This window comes from Anopheles coluzzii, chromosome 2, assembly GCF_943734685.1.
Source record: "Anopheles coluzzii chromosome 2, AcolN3, whole genome shotgun sequence".
Taxonomy (NCBI): domain Eukaryota; kingdom Metazoa; phylum Arthropoda; class Insecta; order Diptera; family Culicidae; genus Anopheles; species Anopheles coluzzii.
The window spans coordinates 52,114,310-52,131,398 of NC_064670.1; the positions used below are offsets into that span (position 1 = coordinate 52,114,310).

The following is a 17,089-nucleotide window of genomic DNA, read 5'->3' on the forward strand; positions in this document are numbered from 1 at the left end:
GTTCGATCTATGGCTTTCACTATTTGGAAATTCTTAGATACGGGTGTATTGCTTCTATGTTATGGATAGTTTTTAATTTTAAATAAGGAAATAGCCTTTTGTTATCTGTTGTTAGGACAGACGGGATAAAAAGACACGTTTAAGTGGTTTGCAAGTGAAATTATCATGACATATTGGAACGATTGTAAGGTTGTATTGTAGAAAAGGGGTTTATTTACTTCGCACCTTAATGTTGCCCAAAGCTTAACTTAAGCCAAGGGAAACTAAAACTGACACACGAGCCATCACGAACGGCCACGAGGATACTAAGAATAGTAACATCCATTCTCCGCTTATGCGCTTAACTGCATTCGCGCAGCCTTATTTTTAGACCAAATTGTGTTTTGTTGTGAATGACAATCCTGTGTGTATGTGTACGTTTGTAGCTCGTTTGTTTACCTCCCTATGCAGGAAATCTTAACCGACAAACCGATTTCCGCTAATCACATTATACCATTTCCTTATCTTGCTCAATCAACGCGTACAATGCAGCGTACAATACACCAATTTCGCGTAACGTTGTCCCCACGATCGCAAGGTTGTTGGAAGCGCATTCAACGCGCTTTTATCTTATCGCTTCGATATGAACTCCGTCATAGCTTTCCCTTTTTGCTGACCTTCGTTGTGTCGGGTGCCGGTGTTTCGAATACGTTGTCCTCCGGTTCCGGAATAATCTTCTGCACAAAGTCGATAACGCGCACCAGCTGATCGCGCTTGATTTCGTGCAGCGCGGTACGATGCGGTACGAACTGACCACGCACACCCAGCTTGGCCAGCTCATCGAACGTGGTCTGTCCCCATTCCGGTGGTACCAGCGTGTCCCGCTCGCCGTGCATCATCAGCAGCTCCGGCAGGTGCTCGTCCTGCGCAACGCCTTCCAGCGAATCGTACACGATACTGCCGGTGTTCAGGAATGACGAAATGGCAAAGACACCGCCCAAATCGCGATTCAGATGGTAGCCGGCGTGCATGGCCAGTGCGCCGCCCATTGAGAAACCGCCGACGACGATCCGGTTCAGCGGCACGCCGGCAGCCAGCTCGCGCACCAGCATTTCGTTCACCGTGTCGTAGATCGAGGCAAGCGACGTCCGTATTTCCGGGCAGTCCATCTCAATGCGCTTCCGGTTGAACCACACGTTCGAGTTTTCGCCCCCCATCGGGGTGTACGGTTGTACCGGTGCGGTCGGGATGATCACCTTGATGTGGGGAAACTCCATATCCCGGCCCAGCAGAAACCGAATCCATTCCGTCAATCCATTGCCAGTGTCGCCTGTAAAATGGACGGTCCGACGGGCACGATCAGTTAATGGTCGATGCGGGGTTTTTTGAATTTTAAATCACAACTATGTTGACCTTATGCCCCCGCCTTGGTGCTACCTTTGCGCTCGGTACGGTTTTTACATAACACTCACCAGAACCATGAAAGAAGATCAACGTGCCAGCATGTTTCTTGCCCGTCGGATTAAACACCTTCTCTATCAATCGCATTACGCTAAGATTGGTTAATGAAGCTTGAGCTGAGCAAAGAAAACTGATATCGTACGCAAAGCGGTTACAACACTAATGAAAAACAAAATCTTTTCGAACGAACGAACGAAAACACGACGTGCACGATTTGGTGGCCGATATCGTGTTGGTGTCGTCGGTGCTGCAGAATGTAAACAAACCCTTCATAGTGGGTCTATTTGTCAATGGTACGGACATTATCAAGATATTTTATATTAAAATTTGCTTTTTAAATGTTGTATCTATCAATTATTTAAAATGATTGGACCATTTTATATGATTTATACCCTCATTAAAATTTAATTCGAACGAATATGGCACATAGACAGCATCGACCACAGTGCAACGCTATGCTGTCAGTTTGTATTCGTTAAAATGTGCTGTCGGCTGTCGGTTGCCCGTGCGCTTAGCGGGACCACGTGCAGTCTTCATACCAAAAATTGATGTATTTATGCCGCATATGTTTTTATTCGATTGAATGCGTGTAGAAATACACGAATTAAATATAAGGTAGTTTATATGGGTAAGTAATTCCAATTGATTGAAAAACAATCGTATGATTAAAGACAAATGTTCCTATGGTTGTCATTGTTCTTGTTTCGTGTGTCCATTTTATTTCGTTTGCATTGCAATAAATTAATTCTTACATTAAGCTTACGGAATAAAACATCGAAAGATATCGATGTTGAGTACATGGAAATAAACATTGTCTCTCACGGTGATGAAAGTTTAAAAAAACACACACACGCGCGCGCCACGCAGAAACACCAACTTAACGGTGCAACGATGTGTAAAAAAACATCGGTTGGCTTTTTTTGCTTCCTCTTTATGACTAGAATGTATGCGATTGCACCGAGTCTGTGAAGTGTAGCGGAGCTCTGCTAGAACGCTCTAGAATCGGGTAATTTTGTTCGGCGAAATGGATGTGATCGAGTCGGAACAGCTGTACGGATTGGAGATGCCGTAAAAGTTGGGTGCTATGTGGGTCACGTTGCCCACCGGTCGATCCATCGGTGATACGAGCGTACCATTATGATTGCCGCCAATCGTGCCATTGCTGGTGCTCATGGTAATGGTGCCATTTTCCTGCCGCAAGCGTCGCTGGCCCCGCAGTGGTAGCGTTGGAATTTCGCTGTTTGCCGAGTACGCCTCGTCGAGGTCCTGATCCATCACGAAACTATCGTCCGTGGGTGATCGTTGGCGCATTGCCGGATTGACGCATTCATAGACACTCTAAAAAAATAAAAAAGCATAAAGATGTAGGACCAATTCGTATTCGCCATAACACACTCCTAGCTACCTGGTCCGAAATGAACTGATTTGCTTGGGCAAAGGCGAGCGACGTGAGCGAGGGTAGCGCCTGTACCAGATCCGATCGTGCGATGCTGCGCACCATCAGGAAGCAGCGCGGTATCATGATGCCCACCAGCACGGCCAGCGCAGTGGCAACCATGCCGAGTGAAATGGCTGCTTCTCGCCATTCGTACCCGAACATGCAGAGCGGAATCCAAACCGTCCAGATAACCAAACACAGCACCGATCCCGTGACGAGCAGCAGCCCCTCCCGGTAGTTGCGCTGCGAGCGGAAAATGAACGGCGCAAGGAAGATGAGCGACACCAGCAGCACGCCGTCGTACGCAATCACCGCCCAGAACCAGTGGCCGTAGTAAATCTCGCCGCAGGAGATGCTGTGTGCGTTCGCGTGCAGCACGATCACGAGCTGCGTGGACAACCCGAGCTGCACCAGCGTGCTGAAGCCGCAGATGACGCTCTGGATGTAGCCATTGATGTGCGACAGGAAGCCACCCTCGCTGCCGATCGAGGCGAGCATGATCGCACGACACAGCAGCAGCGAGAACGTCATGCAGTAGCACATGGACACGAGGAAGATTTTCACCGTGCAGTGCGCGTTCCAGGTCAGCATCGTGTCCGTCCGATGGCCCGCCAGATCCGTCGTGTAGCCCGTGTACTCCAGGCTGAACGGTATGAAGGCGGCAAACTGCAGTATCAAGCTTATCAGCAACAAAATGCTACCGAGCGGGTGCCCCTCCAGGATGTCGTCCATGCAGACGCGCACGATCAGAAAGATCAGTATCGCGGCGCAGAGCAGTATGCCCAGCGACGATACGGTAAGGCCGGCCGCAACCCACGCCTCCATCTTGAGCTGCCAGTACATGTCGCCGTACTCCTCCGCGTCGGTGGACGTGCCGTAGTACACCGGGGGCCGATGGTGCCGCTCGATGAAATCCGGATGGCGTATTTCGAACTCTTTCGCGCAGTAAAAGATCGTGCCGAGCTTCGACGGTGCGTCCGGGCTGGTCGCTAGCCGCCCGTACACGGTCGTGTAGTTGGTGATCGCGTTCGAGCTGGCGACTAACTTCAGCTCGGTCGCGTCTGGATCCGCATCGGCGGTGGCTGCTGGCTCGGTATCGTTTGCACGAACGTGCACGATGGTTCGTTTCTGCCGCAACTCGAACTTAATCGACTGGGTGGCATTCTTCAGCTGGAGATGGTTGAGTACCTCCGTGCTTGATCGTTTCGCATGATACTTCCAATTGTTCATACACTCGATGCTGGCATTGCGACAGTCGCTTCCGGGGCGGTTCAGCAGATCGATCACCTCCAGCAACAGCCCGCCAGTGACGAGCAGTTCCGAGCCGCGGATGCTGGTGCCGTACCGTTCCCAGGAGTGACCGAGCGAGGCCACATTCAGCTCTGCTTCCGCAATCACGTAAGCACCAACAGGAAGATCTAAAACACAAACACGACACCAAAGATGCATGTTAATGAGTGCAGATTCAGAAGCTTTGCAGAAACCAACGATCGGAAAGGGGTTCCACTCACCAGGAAGATACAAACGATCGTGCGCGGTGAGGACGAGCACAAGCGTACCGTTGATGGCAAAGCTGATGGCCGGTTCCAGGCCCAGCTGGATGTAGATGGTGTCGCTGCTGGGGTAGTTCTCGAGACAGAGATGCTCGTGCCGGCAGATGGCATTGAAGCGGGTGGACAGCTCGTTCGAGCCCGAGTACACCATGGCGGACGAGTTGCTGTTCGTCCAGGGCAGCTCGTACAGCAGGTGTGCCGCTTTGGCGAACAGGGCATCATTTGTCGACGGAAGCGGGAAGATGTTGTAATCCAGCGTTTCGGACAGCAGCCGCACCGAGGGCCAGAGCCGCGGGCTGACGAAGATGCCGATCGTGTTGGTGGAACACTCCTTAAGGATGTTCACTTCCTGCTGGAGCGTTCGCTGGCTGAGGGAGATGTTGAGGAGGTGAATGATGTTCAAACCTAATGCAGGAGGAAGGGGAACAAATCAAACGCTCGATTAGCCGTGTATTGCGGTCATTGGAACACACAGAGACACAGTCGTCTCGTTGACCCACATTGACCCAAACAATGTGACCGGGCAGGTCAGTGGAATATATTATATTGTACCCTTAGTTCGATTCACCTTACCTATACTAGCGTCTCCCCCGCTGGCCAACAGTCGAAGGTCATTGATGCGATCGATCGCTAGCAGCGTTGCCCCAAAATCATCCGTCTCCATCATCACCGTTAGCATCAGGTCACCTTCGAGCCGATACATCCGGTAGCCGTACTGTGCTGCATGTAGCTCCACGTCCTCATTCTCACCGCTCGCCGGAGGTAGCTCCTGTCCAGCACCACTTCTTGCACTGAGCAGCTGTACCTGGGGCTCCGATGTACGCTGGCTCCTTTCCGCCCGTATCGTTGGTACCGGTGCAAACGTCCGCTGATGCCGATAGCGCTCCAAACTGCCAGTGCGAGCCAGGTCTATGAATGGACGGCCGGTACAGTTGCTTTCCGTGCTTTCGGACTCTGTTGTATCCTCTGCAATCGATGCTGGTGTTGTTGTTGTTGTTGTTGTTGTTGCGTTAGTTACCATTGGACGGGTGGTGACATTTCCAATGAGATGATCTTCCGTCGGTTCCGTCAGCAGCTTTGGCGATGTGTTTGAACTCGTTTCATACTGATTGTTACTGGCAGCTGTAACTACCATCGATTGTTGAGCGTCTTCTGCACTTTGAGCACTTAACCCTTCCATTTCTTGTGAGCTGGAAGAAGTTTCACTCGAACTGTTTGGATGATCCGGCTGTGAGTTATTGGAGCTGGAGACATCTTCGCTCGACAGGAAGCTACTTTCCGAGGTGAAACTTTCTTCCGACAGCTCTGCGGGCTCGGTCGATGCCTTGTGTCGCAGCAACGGTTCCGTTGCAGTAGGCGTTGTAACGCTAAAGTACGATGGTGGTAACGCTTGCACCACCACCAGCGAACCATTATCCCTTTGACCTTTGGCGTGTGGTATCGTTTGACACAGGGTGAGTACAATACCTGAAGGGAAGAATAAGGCATAGAAAAAAAGATATAAAAACGTATATTTCTTTAATTCAACCAACGGAGAAACCCATTGTTTCGTTGATTACGATAATGATATGAGGGTTGTTACCGCGCCTTACGTGCTGAACCGAATAAAGACAACCCAACAAAAAAGAGACAAGAATGTACGCCAAGAACCCCAAATGAAAGGGAGCCACGTGCTAAGTTGGATAATGTGCGTTCCATATTTCGCCGTCGCCGTCAACGATTGTGTTCAGCCGAGGGTGTAATTGAGCTGGGAGTGGTGCGGGCTCGCCCCTTAATGCGCACCACAGCACCACAACACCACATGGGAAGCGGGCAGGACACTTCGGACAAAACGGGGCACTAAACCATGACGAGGAGGAGAGGAGAGTTCAAATATATTTGTTCCCGATGTTCCCTCAAAAAGTGACCAAAAAAAGGATTGCTTCTCCCGGTTGATGAACTCGTATATAAATCTTCACGCACTGCACTTTGACGGGGCGGCGCCAACGTCTAAATCGGCCTTTACAGCTCATTAGTTTATGGGCGCAATTAAAATGCAACTGAATGGCATGTTGTAAACCGATCATAGCTTTTAATGGACATTATTTCGTCTCCCTTCTAAACCATTCTTCCTTCCCTTCACTCTCTCTCTCTCTCTTTCTCTCTCTCTCTCTCTCTCTCTCTCTCTCCTATTTCACAATCATTAAATCTCGTGCCTGCGTGTCTGAGGGACAAGATGTAAAAGTAAAACCATCATTGTAAAAGTGCATCGTCATACCCTGATGCATAACTAATGCATTCTTCTGCAGCGAGTGGTATCATTAGACAAGGAAGGCAGGGAAAGCGTAACTAATGAATCGGTCGGGTATGTAGTCAAATTAGCACAAAATCTTTACTTCCATCCCGAGGCTTTGTTTAATCTATTAATTCGTGAACATTTCATGACCAAACTGCCCGAAATAATTATCTCAGACACTACTCTATCAACGCTTCACGACAAGTTTAAATGTGTGGTAACAACGTTTTCGTTGTCTTTCTGGCCCTTTGTTTTTCACGGCTTCACTATCGGGCCCTTTGTTTTTCACGGCTTCACTATCGGGCCCTTTTCTTGCTATCCCAAGGGCCCCAGGTTTCCCTATCGCGCCCGGTGCGCTATCAAAGCTGGAAAGCATCGCCACTTACCGATAAGACACGCAACGTAGGCACGGCGTGTGCTCCAGTGCCACCATTTTCCTGGCGCCATTATCATCAAACAGCAGCAGCACCACCACCACCACCGTGCGGGAACGTTTCACTCGGACGACACTCCAAACTGGGCAGTGCTGGTTGTTGGCGCGGACAGCGGCGTCCGTTGCTTTCGCTCATTAGCCACACTACTGCTTGGTGTTGCGGATGGACTTCGATTTCGATCGTTCGATACAGATCGCCCGTTATGCCGCTTTGTTGTAGGGCGGCCGCTGTGATATTTCTCACTAATCACGATCACCAATAAAGCAGCCCTTTCTCTCGCTTCGCATCACATGCCATCCACACTTCGCTTTGCGCTATTTAAAACACGTGCTTGGGCGCAATTTTCACTTCAACTGCACTAAACGTAACGTTTACACTGTATTTTTCTGATTTCATTTCGTTATCGCCTCATTCACACTAGCTGTACCGTGGATCTTTTCTTGGAACCTACAGGATCACCTTCTTGTGCACTGTAATGATGAATCTGTAACGAACGATCTATTCACATTCAAACACAATTCACATTAGCGTACGACGCAAGACCGGACGGGTGCAAGAACGCAGCCCACATTCCAATCCATATGCACAACACACACACACCACCAACACCACCACGGACAGTGGCAACTTCACGGGTTTAACCGATTTTAGCTTAATGCGACCTGCTGTTCCTCTCTGCTCTCCCTTACACCTCGGTACATTCGGTACTCCCGCGGCACGTGGCGCGTGCAATTTGGAAGGGGCGAGGAGAACAATAACAACAAAACTGACCACCAAACGACGACACCACGATCGTGTTAATCTCCTAGGCAGTCGCAATTGGTCCTACCGGTTCGAGCGATGGTAAACAAATGGAAGCCACAAGAAGGGGCGCTGCTGTCCTCGGCTTCGTCCGAGTTCGATGGCATTGCAGCCGCCGATGTTGCATGTGCGCCGGGCAAGTAAGGTCCGGGCGTTTTATCGAAGCGGAACACCGCGCCCTGAAGCTGAAAGTGAGGAATTTCCACCTACCCTCTGCAACACCTATAAAAAAAACCCGCGAGTATAAGCGCCGTGTGGTACACTGCTGTCTCTACTATTTCCCCCTACGGAGGAGGATTATTGCTATTGCTGTATCTCTTCCGGGCGATTGGTGCTAGCGGGTTTTTTTTTTGTTATTTATTTATATCCTCTCCACAACTTTGCTGTCCAATGAAACGTTTTATTTTGCCAAAGCAAAGCGTTACAGCAGAAACGTTAAATTGGACAATGTGTTACATCAGAAAACCTCACCAAAAGAAAGAGCAGCAAGCAAATTAGTGGAAAATAACAGGCATTGTTTTGTTTTGATAATAAATCATTGTATGCGTGTATGTGTGGTGCGTTGGTTAATTGAGCTTATCAGCGTTTTCATATTTACCATGAAATTAATTAGTCAGTTGATTGAGAAGAGTCCTTTCATTGTTTTAAACTTTGAACACAGCATGCACTTTAGCGACGCTGTTGTTAGTCTATCTATGTATACACGAAATAATCACGTATTAGCGTGGGTAGTCAGTGGTCTAATCGGTAGACGCTCTCGTGCTTACAAGGTCGTACGAGTTCGATACTCGCCCGTACTCTGTCGTCCATGCAATGTATAACAAGATCTTGACGACCATTTAAGTAAGTTTTAAGCCTCTTTATAAGAGTGATGACCTGGGTATGATATGATCACGCGTTGTTGCAGCCTACTACTCTCGTTATTGCTATGCGTTGAAGAGATGTACAGGAGGAAGGAAGAAGAACGGTCGTCTGTCTATTGGAAAGTGATGTAAATAAAACAAAGCAAGCCAAGGGCCTTGATCTTGATTGGGGGCTTCCCCATTTTTGAAGTGGGATCAGATCTCTCCACAACTTTTGTTTGGTACTGTTGTTAGTGTTTACTACAATCTGTTGCTTCTAACACCTTATGTGTTTTACCGCCATTCATGTTTCACACACAGTCAGTCATTGGCTCATAGGCGTTTGCACGCAATCTGTGTTGAATCTTGAAGGTTCGTGAAAACTGAAGCATTAACCTACATGACGACGGAGGAAAAAACGGACACGCATCATTTGTATTTGTGTGTGAGTTTGGACAACAGTGGAGAAAGGGTGAAAATAGGGTTCGAACATAGAGCAACGATTGCTATGTGGAAGGGGGGGGGGGGGTCTCGATAATGATAATGTATACCCCCACCGTGTTTAGTACAATCGTTCAATTTCCCATGGGAACAACAAGGATATATGCAGCCGTGTTGTGACACCAGGATCCTGGATCCAGGTGGTTGAGTTGCTGCTTCCGGTGTGCGTATTCCTAACATACGACGACAAAGAACAAACCCTCTGATGTGATGAACCGATCTCGGACGAAGCGGCAAAACATAGACACACCAAGGTGTGTTTATTAAGGAGGTGAATTGTTAGCGCGTTTTCCGGGCGCCATCATTGAGTATTGTTATGTCAAATCGCATACAATTTGCTATACCCCCCTCCAGCCCTCCCCGATTTTAATACCGGAGCCCCCAGTATTGTTATGTCAAGTCGTGAAATGTCAATTTTCTCTGAAGCACTTCACCTCCTAATATCCATACACCTTGAGACACACACACACATATTCGGTTACGGTTCGTTGCATCCAATGCTAATGCCCCCTCACGTTTCAATGCACCATTCAACACGCGCGCGATCTTTACTGTGACGTGACGTGATACGGGATCGAATGGAGGGGTATGGGGTAGGGTGGGGGCATGCACACCCGCACACGCAATCTTACGCATGTCCGGTTTTGTGTGTGTGTGTGTGTGCGTGTGTGTGTTTTGCTCTACTGTTCCTCGCTGCTTTCTTGGCGCGTTCAAAGTTTTAAAAACAACCCCCAGCAGCATGTGGTTGTAAAGTTCCCTGTTTTGCTGCTTCGTCAGTCATAATTGCTGCCAATGTTTACAACCACACAACACACACATATTTCTCTCTCTCTCTCTCTCTCTCTCTCTCTCTCTCTCTCTTTCTTTCTTTCTTTCTCTCTTTGCGCATTACCATATCCGAGCGTACAAAGCCAAGTGAAGAATGAGCTTCGATTGTGTATTGCCTTCTAAAGTCACTGGCATCCGGTAGCAACAACGTGGAACACACCAACACAAAACCCCACCAGTTGACGTACCGTGTCTCCCCGAGGGGGTTGGTTCTATTCTAGCGATTGATCGATAAACCCGATTACGGTACGTTGGTGGTATCTCTGAGCGTGGAATTTCGCCTCCGGAGGGATCGGGATTTACATACCAAATCTTTGCTGAACTTTACCTGAAAGCTTTACACCACAATCGAAGCCCACCTTTTCATGGGCAATGAACTATCACCCACCGTCCGCTGGCCGCTAACCACTAATGGGCCAACCGCCACCGTTTACGCGAATGAGCGGCAGTCGCGGTGTGCGCGCGCGAGAAACGTACGCCTACTACTACCGTAGCAGCTATGTACGTACGCATACCGTCGTCAGCTAATCCGTTACCATAACAATGCCGAACGACGCACGGAGGCCAAACAAACCAGAAGCCCACCCGAAAACGTGACGGAAAAGTGGTTCAGCGACGTCTTTCAAGGGCGTTTGCGAACAGCTCTAACAGCCTAACAAGAAGCGAGAAGGAGGAGGAGGACGAGGACACAGGTCGCACAGGTGACATAAGCGGCCCGGTGCCATAAGTATTTTTTTTTTGTTTAGTTGTTGTACACCGTCCCTTTGCTGGGGGGGGGGGGCAGCTGACGCTTCATTGCGTTGTCAACGCTTTGTTTTATGTGTTGAACGCGCTCTCATCACGTCGCCGCCAACAACGCAGTGTACACGCCACGACTCGGGTGGACTAGGCTTTCTTTTACCCCTATTCTATTCTTTATAATAAATTTGCATAACTATAGCGAGCGGATTTTTGTTACAAAGAAAAAACAATTAAAAATCGCAATACCACAACACCACCACAGTGACGTGCAAAATGGTAGCACCGTTTTTCAACCGTCACCTTCATTAGTCATAGTCGGCGTGGCAATGTGGTATGGTGCGTGCTCTACAGCACAGGTACACACGGAGGCAACAATTATGTTTGGCACTTTCTTTATCGATTGAGGTAGACTCATAAGCGGCGCTTTTGGTTTTGTGTGGAACAGTCCTTCTGGCCCAAAGACTGGGGGCGCGGAAAATGCGTTGCGGACTAGCCTGTAGTTGCGTAACGTTTCATGGAACTGCGCTCTTCTAGCGTTCCTTATGGCCTGCGGTCAAGGGATTTTATGCAACAAAAGCAAGCAAACCGGAAGTACCGAAATGGAGTGTGATTGATGGTCACAAATCCACTTAGGAGCTTTGCCAAGGGGTACAGCGTAGTTTCAACTCTCTCTCTCTCTCTCTCTATGATATGAAAAGCCCTACAGCATTGATCATTCTGCTATGTCGCGTGCTTCAAGAAACTGTCTCAACGCAACCAAATTAACGCATTTGTGACAATTCAACCGATACGCAAGCAAAAAAAAGTGTATCAACGATTGCCTAAGAAAACATAGAGCAAACACGATTCCTTTCACTCGTTGTGTAAGTTCCCACACTATGATCGGGCTGGCTCCAATTTATCGTCTATCTACCAAAAAAAAATGCAACTAATTCCCGCGATGATTCCCGCAATCGCAACCAAAAACACAAACACACACACAAACACGTACGCTGAACTGATTGGAACTGCACGGGGCACTATGGTGACAACTCGCGCAGCACACACGATGATCGCGGTTCGCCGTCACGGTTCGTTTACGCCCAACCAATTCGTTCGCATCGCTATATGATGCGCACCGGCGCAGCACCTGCACGTAACTGAACGGTGTGGCAAGTGAAGATGGCCAGCCGAGCTTCGGGAGGGCCTCTTCCCCTTCCCTTGTAGAATCTAACGCGAGCGAACGAAGCACGGTGGAAAGTCATGAAGAAAACCACCCTTCCCCTTATGCGCTATACACACACACATACACTCAAGGTTGGAAAAGCCCGACTTAACGGCAGGGCACACAAGGGTTTCGGTTGGTCGTCGTGGTTTCGGGCGGGTACCCAACGAACTCCACGTGCCAAGACCGCGCGGGCGAAGGTCGATAAAGTACGCGTTTGTTGTGTTGTTGTGCCGACGGCGGTTACCATCGTGACGCGCTCCGATTGCGCTTTCGGTCAAGAATTTTGCCTCAAAACTCTTCCCCAGGTCTGCGGAAAGCCTGCGTGGATTGGAGAGGGCCGAATGGCCCAAACATTCGAAATCATAAAACATAAGCCCTTGGCAAGCGAACGGAATAATGCATTACAAATTAGACATGGGCACGGATTGGCGTGCGAACTGATGATGGTGATTGTGATGTTTTGTGATATTTTACGTGCAAAGTTTCCATCCAGCAGTTGGTTGTGCTTGCTTGCGCTTAAATATGTATATGGATATATATTTATTTATCCGCTACCAATTTAAACTATCGCCTGCTCTGAATGCCAAGTCAACTCATTCCCTGATAGAATATGCCGCCCATTGAAACTCGTAATATCTTCTGTTCTGACTTGGGTCCGTCTTTTCCGGGTTGGGTTGTGAGTTTAGCTTAAGGTTACGGAGGATATAAATTGATTTTTGTGATAGAATATTGAGAAGATTAACAACTGCCACCCCCCCCCCCCCACCCTCCCCGTTGCATACTAACTACATACGTTTGTCTTGGTTAAGGTTGATTGGTTAAGATTGTGTTGTATTGGGTATTGGGTAGCAGCGCTGCTGAAAACTGCTGAAATATGCTCGGAATGGACGTGCTATCGATGGTGCTATCGTTTTACGGTGACTGCCCTTGCAATCACATCTACATTTTGGTATAAAATTACTTTCCCTGTACCGGCGCTTAGATAGATGCTGGGCGGAAGTGCAGTTAGCGATTTGGAAGTGATTTTACAAACAGAAAGGAAGGAACAACAAAATTAAATAAAAATTAAATACTAAAAACAAATCCAATTCAATTCAAACACAAGAAATGTGACTTAAACAAATTGGACACAAAACACATTTTATCGTATAGATTCTAAAACCAACTTAAGGCTAATCAAACACATCCTTCTTAGATGCACATTTTCTTCGTCTGTGCACTATTTGCACATAATAGAAGGGGTCTAGAAATGGGAAACAATTGCATCTCCTTCATTTTTTTACATCAATCGTACAAATGTCCCTATTGGTGTTTAGTGTATGTTTTGTGTAAGTTTCACACGCTATAAACACACCTAGCAATGCAAACAGCGCCAGCCTGCCCGATTTTCTATCTTGGTGGGTCTATTTTAAAGCAGTGTGCGGAGTCCAAACTCTCCATCGATATCATCTATTGCACTCTAATCCTTCGTCCTTCGTTAATGTTCAATATATGTCTCCCAAGGTTTGGTACTGACTCATGGGGACTCATTTAATTCAAATGTATCGGTAAGTGAGAGTGTGCGAAAAGTGCTGCTTGTAGTAAGCGGCACAATCCCACATTCCAATCCAAACAACATCAATTGCTTTGTAAGATGATGATGCCCTAATCGAGCACCAAGCAGCGTTTGTCCCAAAATAGTATTTCTCACACCAAAACAATCGCGCTGCAAAATATGTTGGAAAAATTATACCTCAGTGTTTGTGTGTGTGTGTGTGGATGATACACTAGAGGAAACAGGTGGGGAATAGAGTGCATTAAATTCAATACGCAATCATACGCATATCGGAAGGAGACAGGGAGGATGGCCACGTACCACTCCCCCCCAAAAACAGATCACACAGAAGGACGCCTACAGGAGAATGGAGAAAACCATCGAAAACCAGAGAGTATCTCTCCCTCTGAGGGTGCAGAGCAAAACACAGGATCATTTTCGGTTGAAATCGATTCAAAACCATCATCACAGTGCGCCTAAACCCAATACACACGATACACGAGACACTTACGCACACAGAGCGAGCGCGCTGTGTTTAATGGCTTAATAATTACGTTGCTTAACGAGTGCGGTGGTGGTAAATGTAACATGTTCTACCGTGTAACAAAACCGATAATAGCAAAATTCCTGCTTCAAACTTGCCCCGCGACTCCCGCGCTCGACCCGCTTAAGCCCGTCGCGTGTGCTGGTGGCTAGGTAGCTAAGCGGTCCGAACGGTGTGTCCCTCCGCGTTTCTTTTTTGTTTTACTTCGTGACGCTGCAGTTGATCATATTACAAAGTAATTGATTGAAACATTCGTTTTATTTCAGATCCGCCTCGTCTTCCAGCAGCTCATCCACGTCCTTTTCCCAGTTGCTGTTGCGCTCGTTGCTACCATCGTTCACCAGCTCGTAGTCCTGCAGCTCCGCCTCCAGATCTTTCTCCCATTGTTCCTCTAAAAAACAAACATATGAAACGAGGTTTAAATTAGATAAGCAAACAACAAAAAATAGCAATCTTTTGAATTTTTGTGGATAAACAACGTAAAGCAACGGAGTAAAAAGAAAAGCTGAAAACTGTTTCAACACAAGAAGAAAGCAACGAAAATAACGAAAACAAAGCATCGTGTCGTTTAATACAACAAAATCTTAACTAAAGTATACAAAACACACCAATAGAACCAATGTGTCTGTGTGTGCAGTTTGGAACGCAAAACGATATGGGCGAGTCTTCATGTTTATGTTCATGTGGTTATCATAACTGACGCTGTGTGTGCAATTAGGAGAACGCAACCGGGTTTAATGGTTCGTTTACGCAAAACAAAGAAACAAAACTGCTTACCAGTTTCCAAGTTCCTTTCAAGTCAATAATAAAATGGTTTAAACTATAAAAAAAACAAACGTACGTACTTTCTTTCCATTAACCTTTCTGCATACTCGCTCAACAACAACAGTGAAACGTTCAAAACGTTTTGGTTTGAATCAATAATTGCCTTAAAATTTATTTTCTCTATACAGAATAATCGTCTCCGTGTTGTTTGTTTGTGTGTTTTGTGTTTGTTGTTCGTATGTGAGTGTTTGGTTTAGAGTTTTTCCGACTAGTTTTCCCCTTCCCTCGTGACAATGTGTGAGAGTGTGTGTGTGTGCGTGTACCAACAATAGTTTGCTTTTCCACCTTTTTTTCCTTTTTTTGTTAGGACGTGTTGGGTGTGTTGGGTGTATTTATATATATGTACGTTTGTGTGTTTTGTTGTATTTCCTTCACTTTTGCTCCTTTTCCACTTCTTTGCATCACTCACTCACTTTATCCTTTGGTACTATCGCACCACTCTCCCCCACCCCTTATTTAACCCTGTCCAGTGTAGAACGATATTGTTGTATGTAGTATTTCTTAGGTTATCATGATTGCAAGAAGTTAGTCTAGCCGATTCTGTTAAACACTTGCCGTAAGTGAGACGAGCCGGAACGTAAGTAACGTGGAGAAGATAAAAAAACAACGTAAAAACAAGGACGTTCGCTCTAACTAGATCCTTCCCGATTAGCTAATCACACAACACTCTCTCAAACACGCACACACACACTTCTCGTTCAATTGTTTCTTAAACAGGTCTTAAATAAGTAAACCAACACAACACAATACGACAACACCAGTCACAATCACAAACACAACTAAAAAGACGTTGGATGTGAGTGTGTGTGTGTGTGTGTGTGTGTGTGTGTGTGTGTGTGTGTGTGTGTGTGTGTGTGTGTGTGTGTGTGTGTGTGTGTGTGTGTGTGTGTGTGTGTGTGTGTGTGTTTAAAACCGAAATTCGAGATTCAAAGTGGTAAATGTGATAGGCATTACAGGGAGAGAGATTATAATTCGCTAACCACAGTAGTGGGAGAACTAAACCATTGCATACTCATTCCTCTGCCCCGTCACTTAATCTTTGTTGATGAAATCTGTTCCGTAAATTAAAAACTATTTCTTTACCCTCCACGTACGCACCGGCGACCCTTTTGCTTTCCCTAAACACGTCACTGACTGCTTATAATGCATCATAATCTTTTCACACCTTTTGTATAGAACCGATCCGATATATATATATATAAGTATCTTCTCAATAAGGAGTTTGTTTGTTTGTTTGTTTGCTGTTTTGTAAGGTTCGTTAATTTTTACTCAACACCACGCACACAGTTACATACAGAGACAGACAGAGAGACAGACAGAGAGAGAGATAGATAGAGAAAGGAATGTTTTTTTAGAGGTGATAAGGAGGTTTTTGTTTGGGACTAGGGAAAATTCCAGGGAAGGAAATATTTGTTTGTGATACTTGGGTGAACTTTTCACCTCGCTCTCCACCATCCACACACATTGATGTTCGGTTTTGTTTTGTTTTGTTTACCTTCACAAATATATGTTTTTCGTATTTTTGTTTTCCTTTGGTTTTCGCACTCTTATGCTTTTTTGTTTCTTCTTCTCCTTGTTGTTGTTGTTGTTTTGTTTAATGTTGCATCACGTTTTCGGTTGTATTGTCATTATCTCTGTTGCTTTCTTTCTTTTTTACATATCTTTCATATTTTTTTGTTTATACGTTTGCTATTATATCCTTAAAATCCATACCATATCTACGAAGCACTTCCCTAACACGCACGCCGCAAAACGTATTCTTGTTCTGCCTTTGTGTGTGTTTGTGTTTCTATACTTTTCATTCCCTCTTTTCGGTTGGCATCGCGTTGACATTCCCCGTTGATGGTGGGATGGCGGCTGCTATATCAATGCCCCGGTTTTCTCCCATGTTCCGCGCTTTCGTCAAACCTTCGAAAGGACGGGAAATGCCTTTATTTGAGTGAAAACCGAACCAGATGCTAGGACTTCCTGCTACTCTTTCATCCTGGCTCGAACGATCGTTTGCGTTTCCTTCTTGTTTTCTCTCCCCTTCGCATCCATCTGAGTTCTGAATATTCTAGCGCGCATTCGTAAAGAGTGGCCAATATATCTGATCTAGAATAGAATCAACGCAAAAATGTATAACA

General features: G+C 46.7%; 3 protein-coding genes across 14 annotated transcripts in view; all 3 read right to left on the reverse strand.

Moving 5' to 3' along the window:
• Positions 1-190: 190 nt before the first annotated feature.
• Positions 191-1,692, reverse strand: LOC120951275 (lysophospholipase-like protein 1). Its single transcript, XM_040369877.2, has 2 exons — positions 1,452-1,692; positions 191-1,309 (listed from the first exon to the last, which is right to left on the reverse strand). Exons 1-2 carry the CDS (start codon positions 1,525-1,527, stop codon positions 633-635), a joined length of 753 nt encoding a protein of 250 aa, XP_040225811.1. The 5' UTR covers positions 1,528-1,692; the 3' UTR covers positions 191-632.
• A 435-nt stretch (positions 1,693-2,127) lies between these two features.
• On the reverse strand, positions 2,128-12,456 carry LOC120952008 (protein bride of sevenless). 6 transcript variants are annotated; one of them, XM_040371063.2, is made up of 6 exons: positions 11,845-12,456; positions 7,093-7,610; positions 5,005-5,898; positions 4,390-4,836; positions 2,846-4,296; positions 2,128-2,778 (listed from the first exon to the last, which is right to left on the reverse strand). In XM_040371063.2, exons 2-6 carry the CDS (start codon positions 7,157-7,159, stop codon positions 2,437-2,439), a joined length of 3,201 nt encoding a protein of 1,066 aa, XP_040226997.2. In that variant the 5' UTR covers positions 7,160-7,610; positions 11,845-12,456; the 3' UTR covers positions 2,128-2,436. The 6 variants fall into 6 exon arrangements, with proteins under 6 accessions (XP_040226997.2, XP_040226989.2, XP_040226990.2 ...); XM_040371055.2 differs by having other exon boundaries at positions 7,093-7,624; XM_040371056.2 differs by having other exon boundaries at positions 7,093-7,638.
• A 104-nt stretch (positions 12,457-12,560) lies between these two features.
• The window catches only part of LOC120952010 (synapse-associated protein of 47 kDa), a 29,539-nt gene continuing 25,010 nt past the window's right edge, over positions 12,561-17,089 (reverse strand). For all 7 annotated transcript variants that reach the window (XM_049606873.1, XM_040371069.2, XM_040371068.2 and 4 more), the window contains one exon: positions 12,561-14,529. In XM_049606873.1, the coding sequence (XP_049462830.1) occupies positions 14,396-14,529 (134 nt within the window). In that variant the 3' untranslated portion in view covers positions 12,561-14,395. The remainder of the gene's footprint in view (positions 14,530-17,089) is intronic.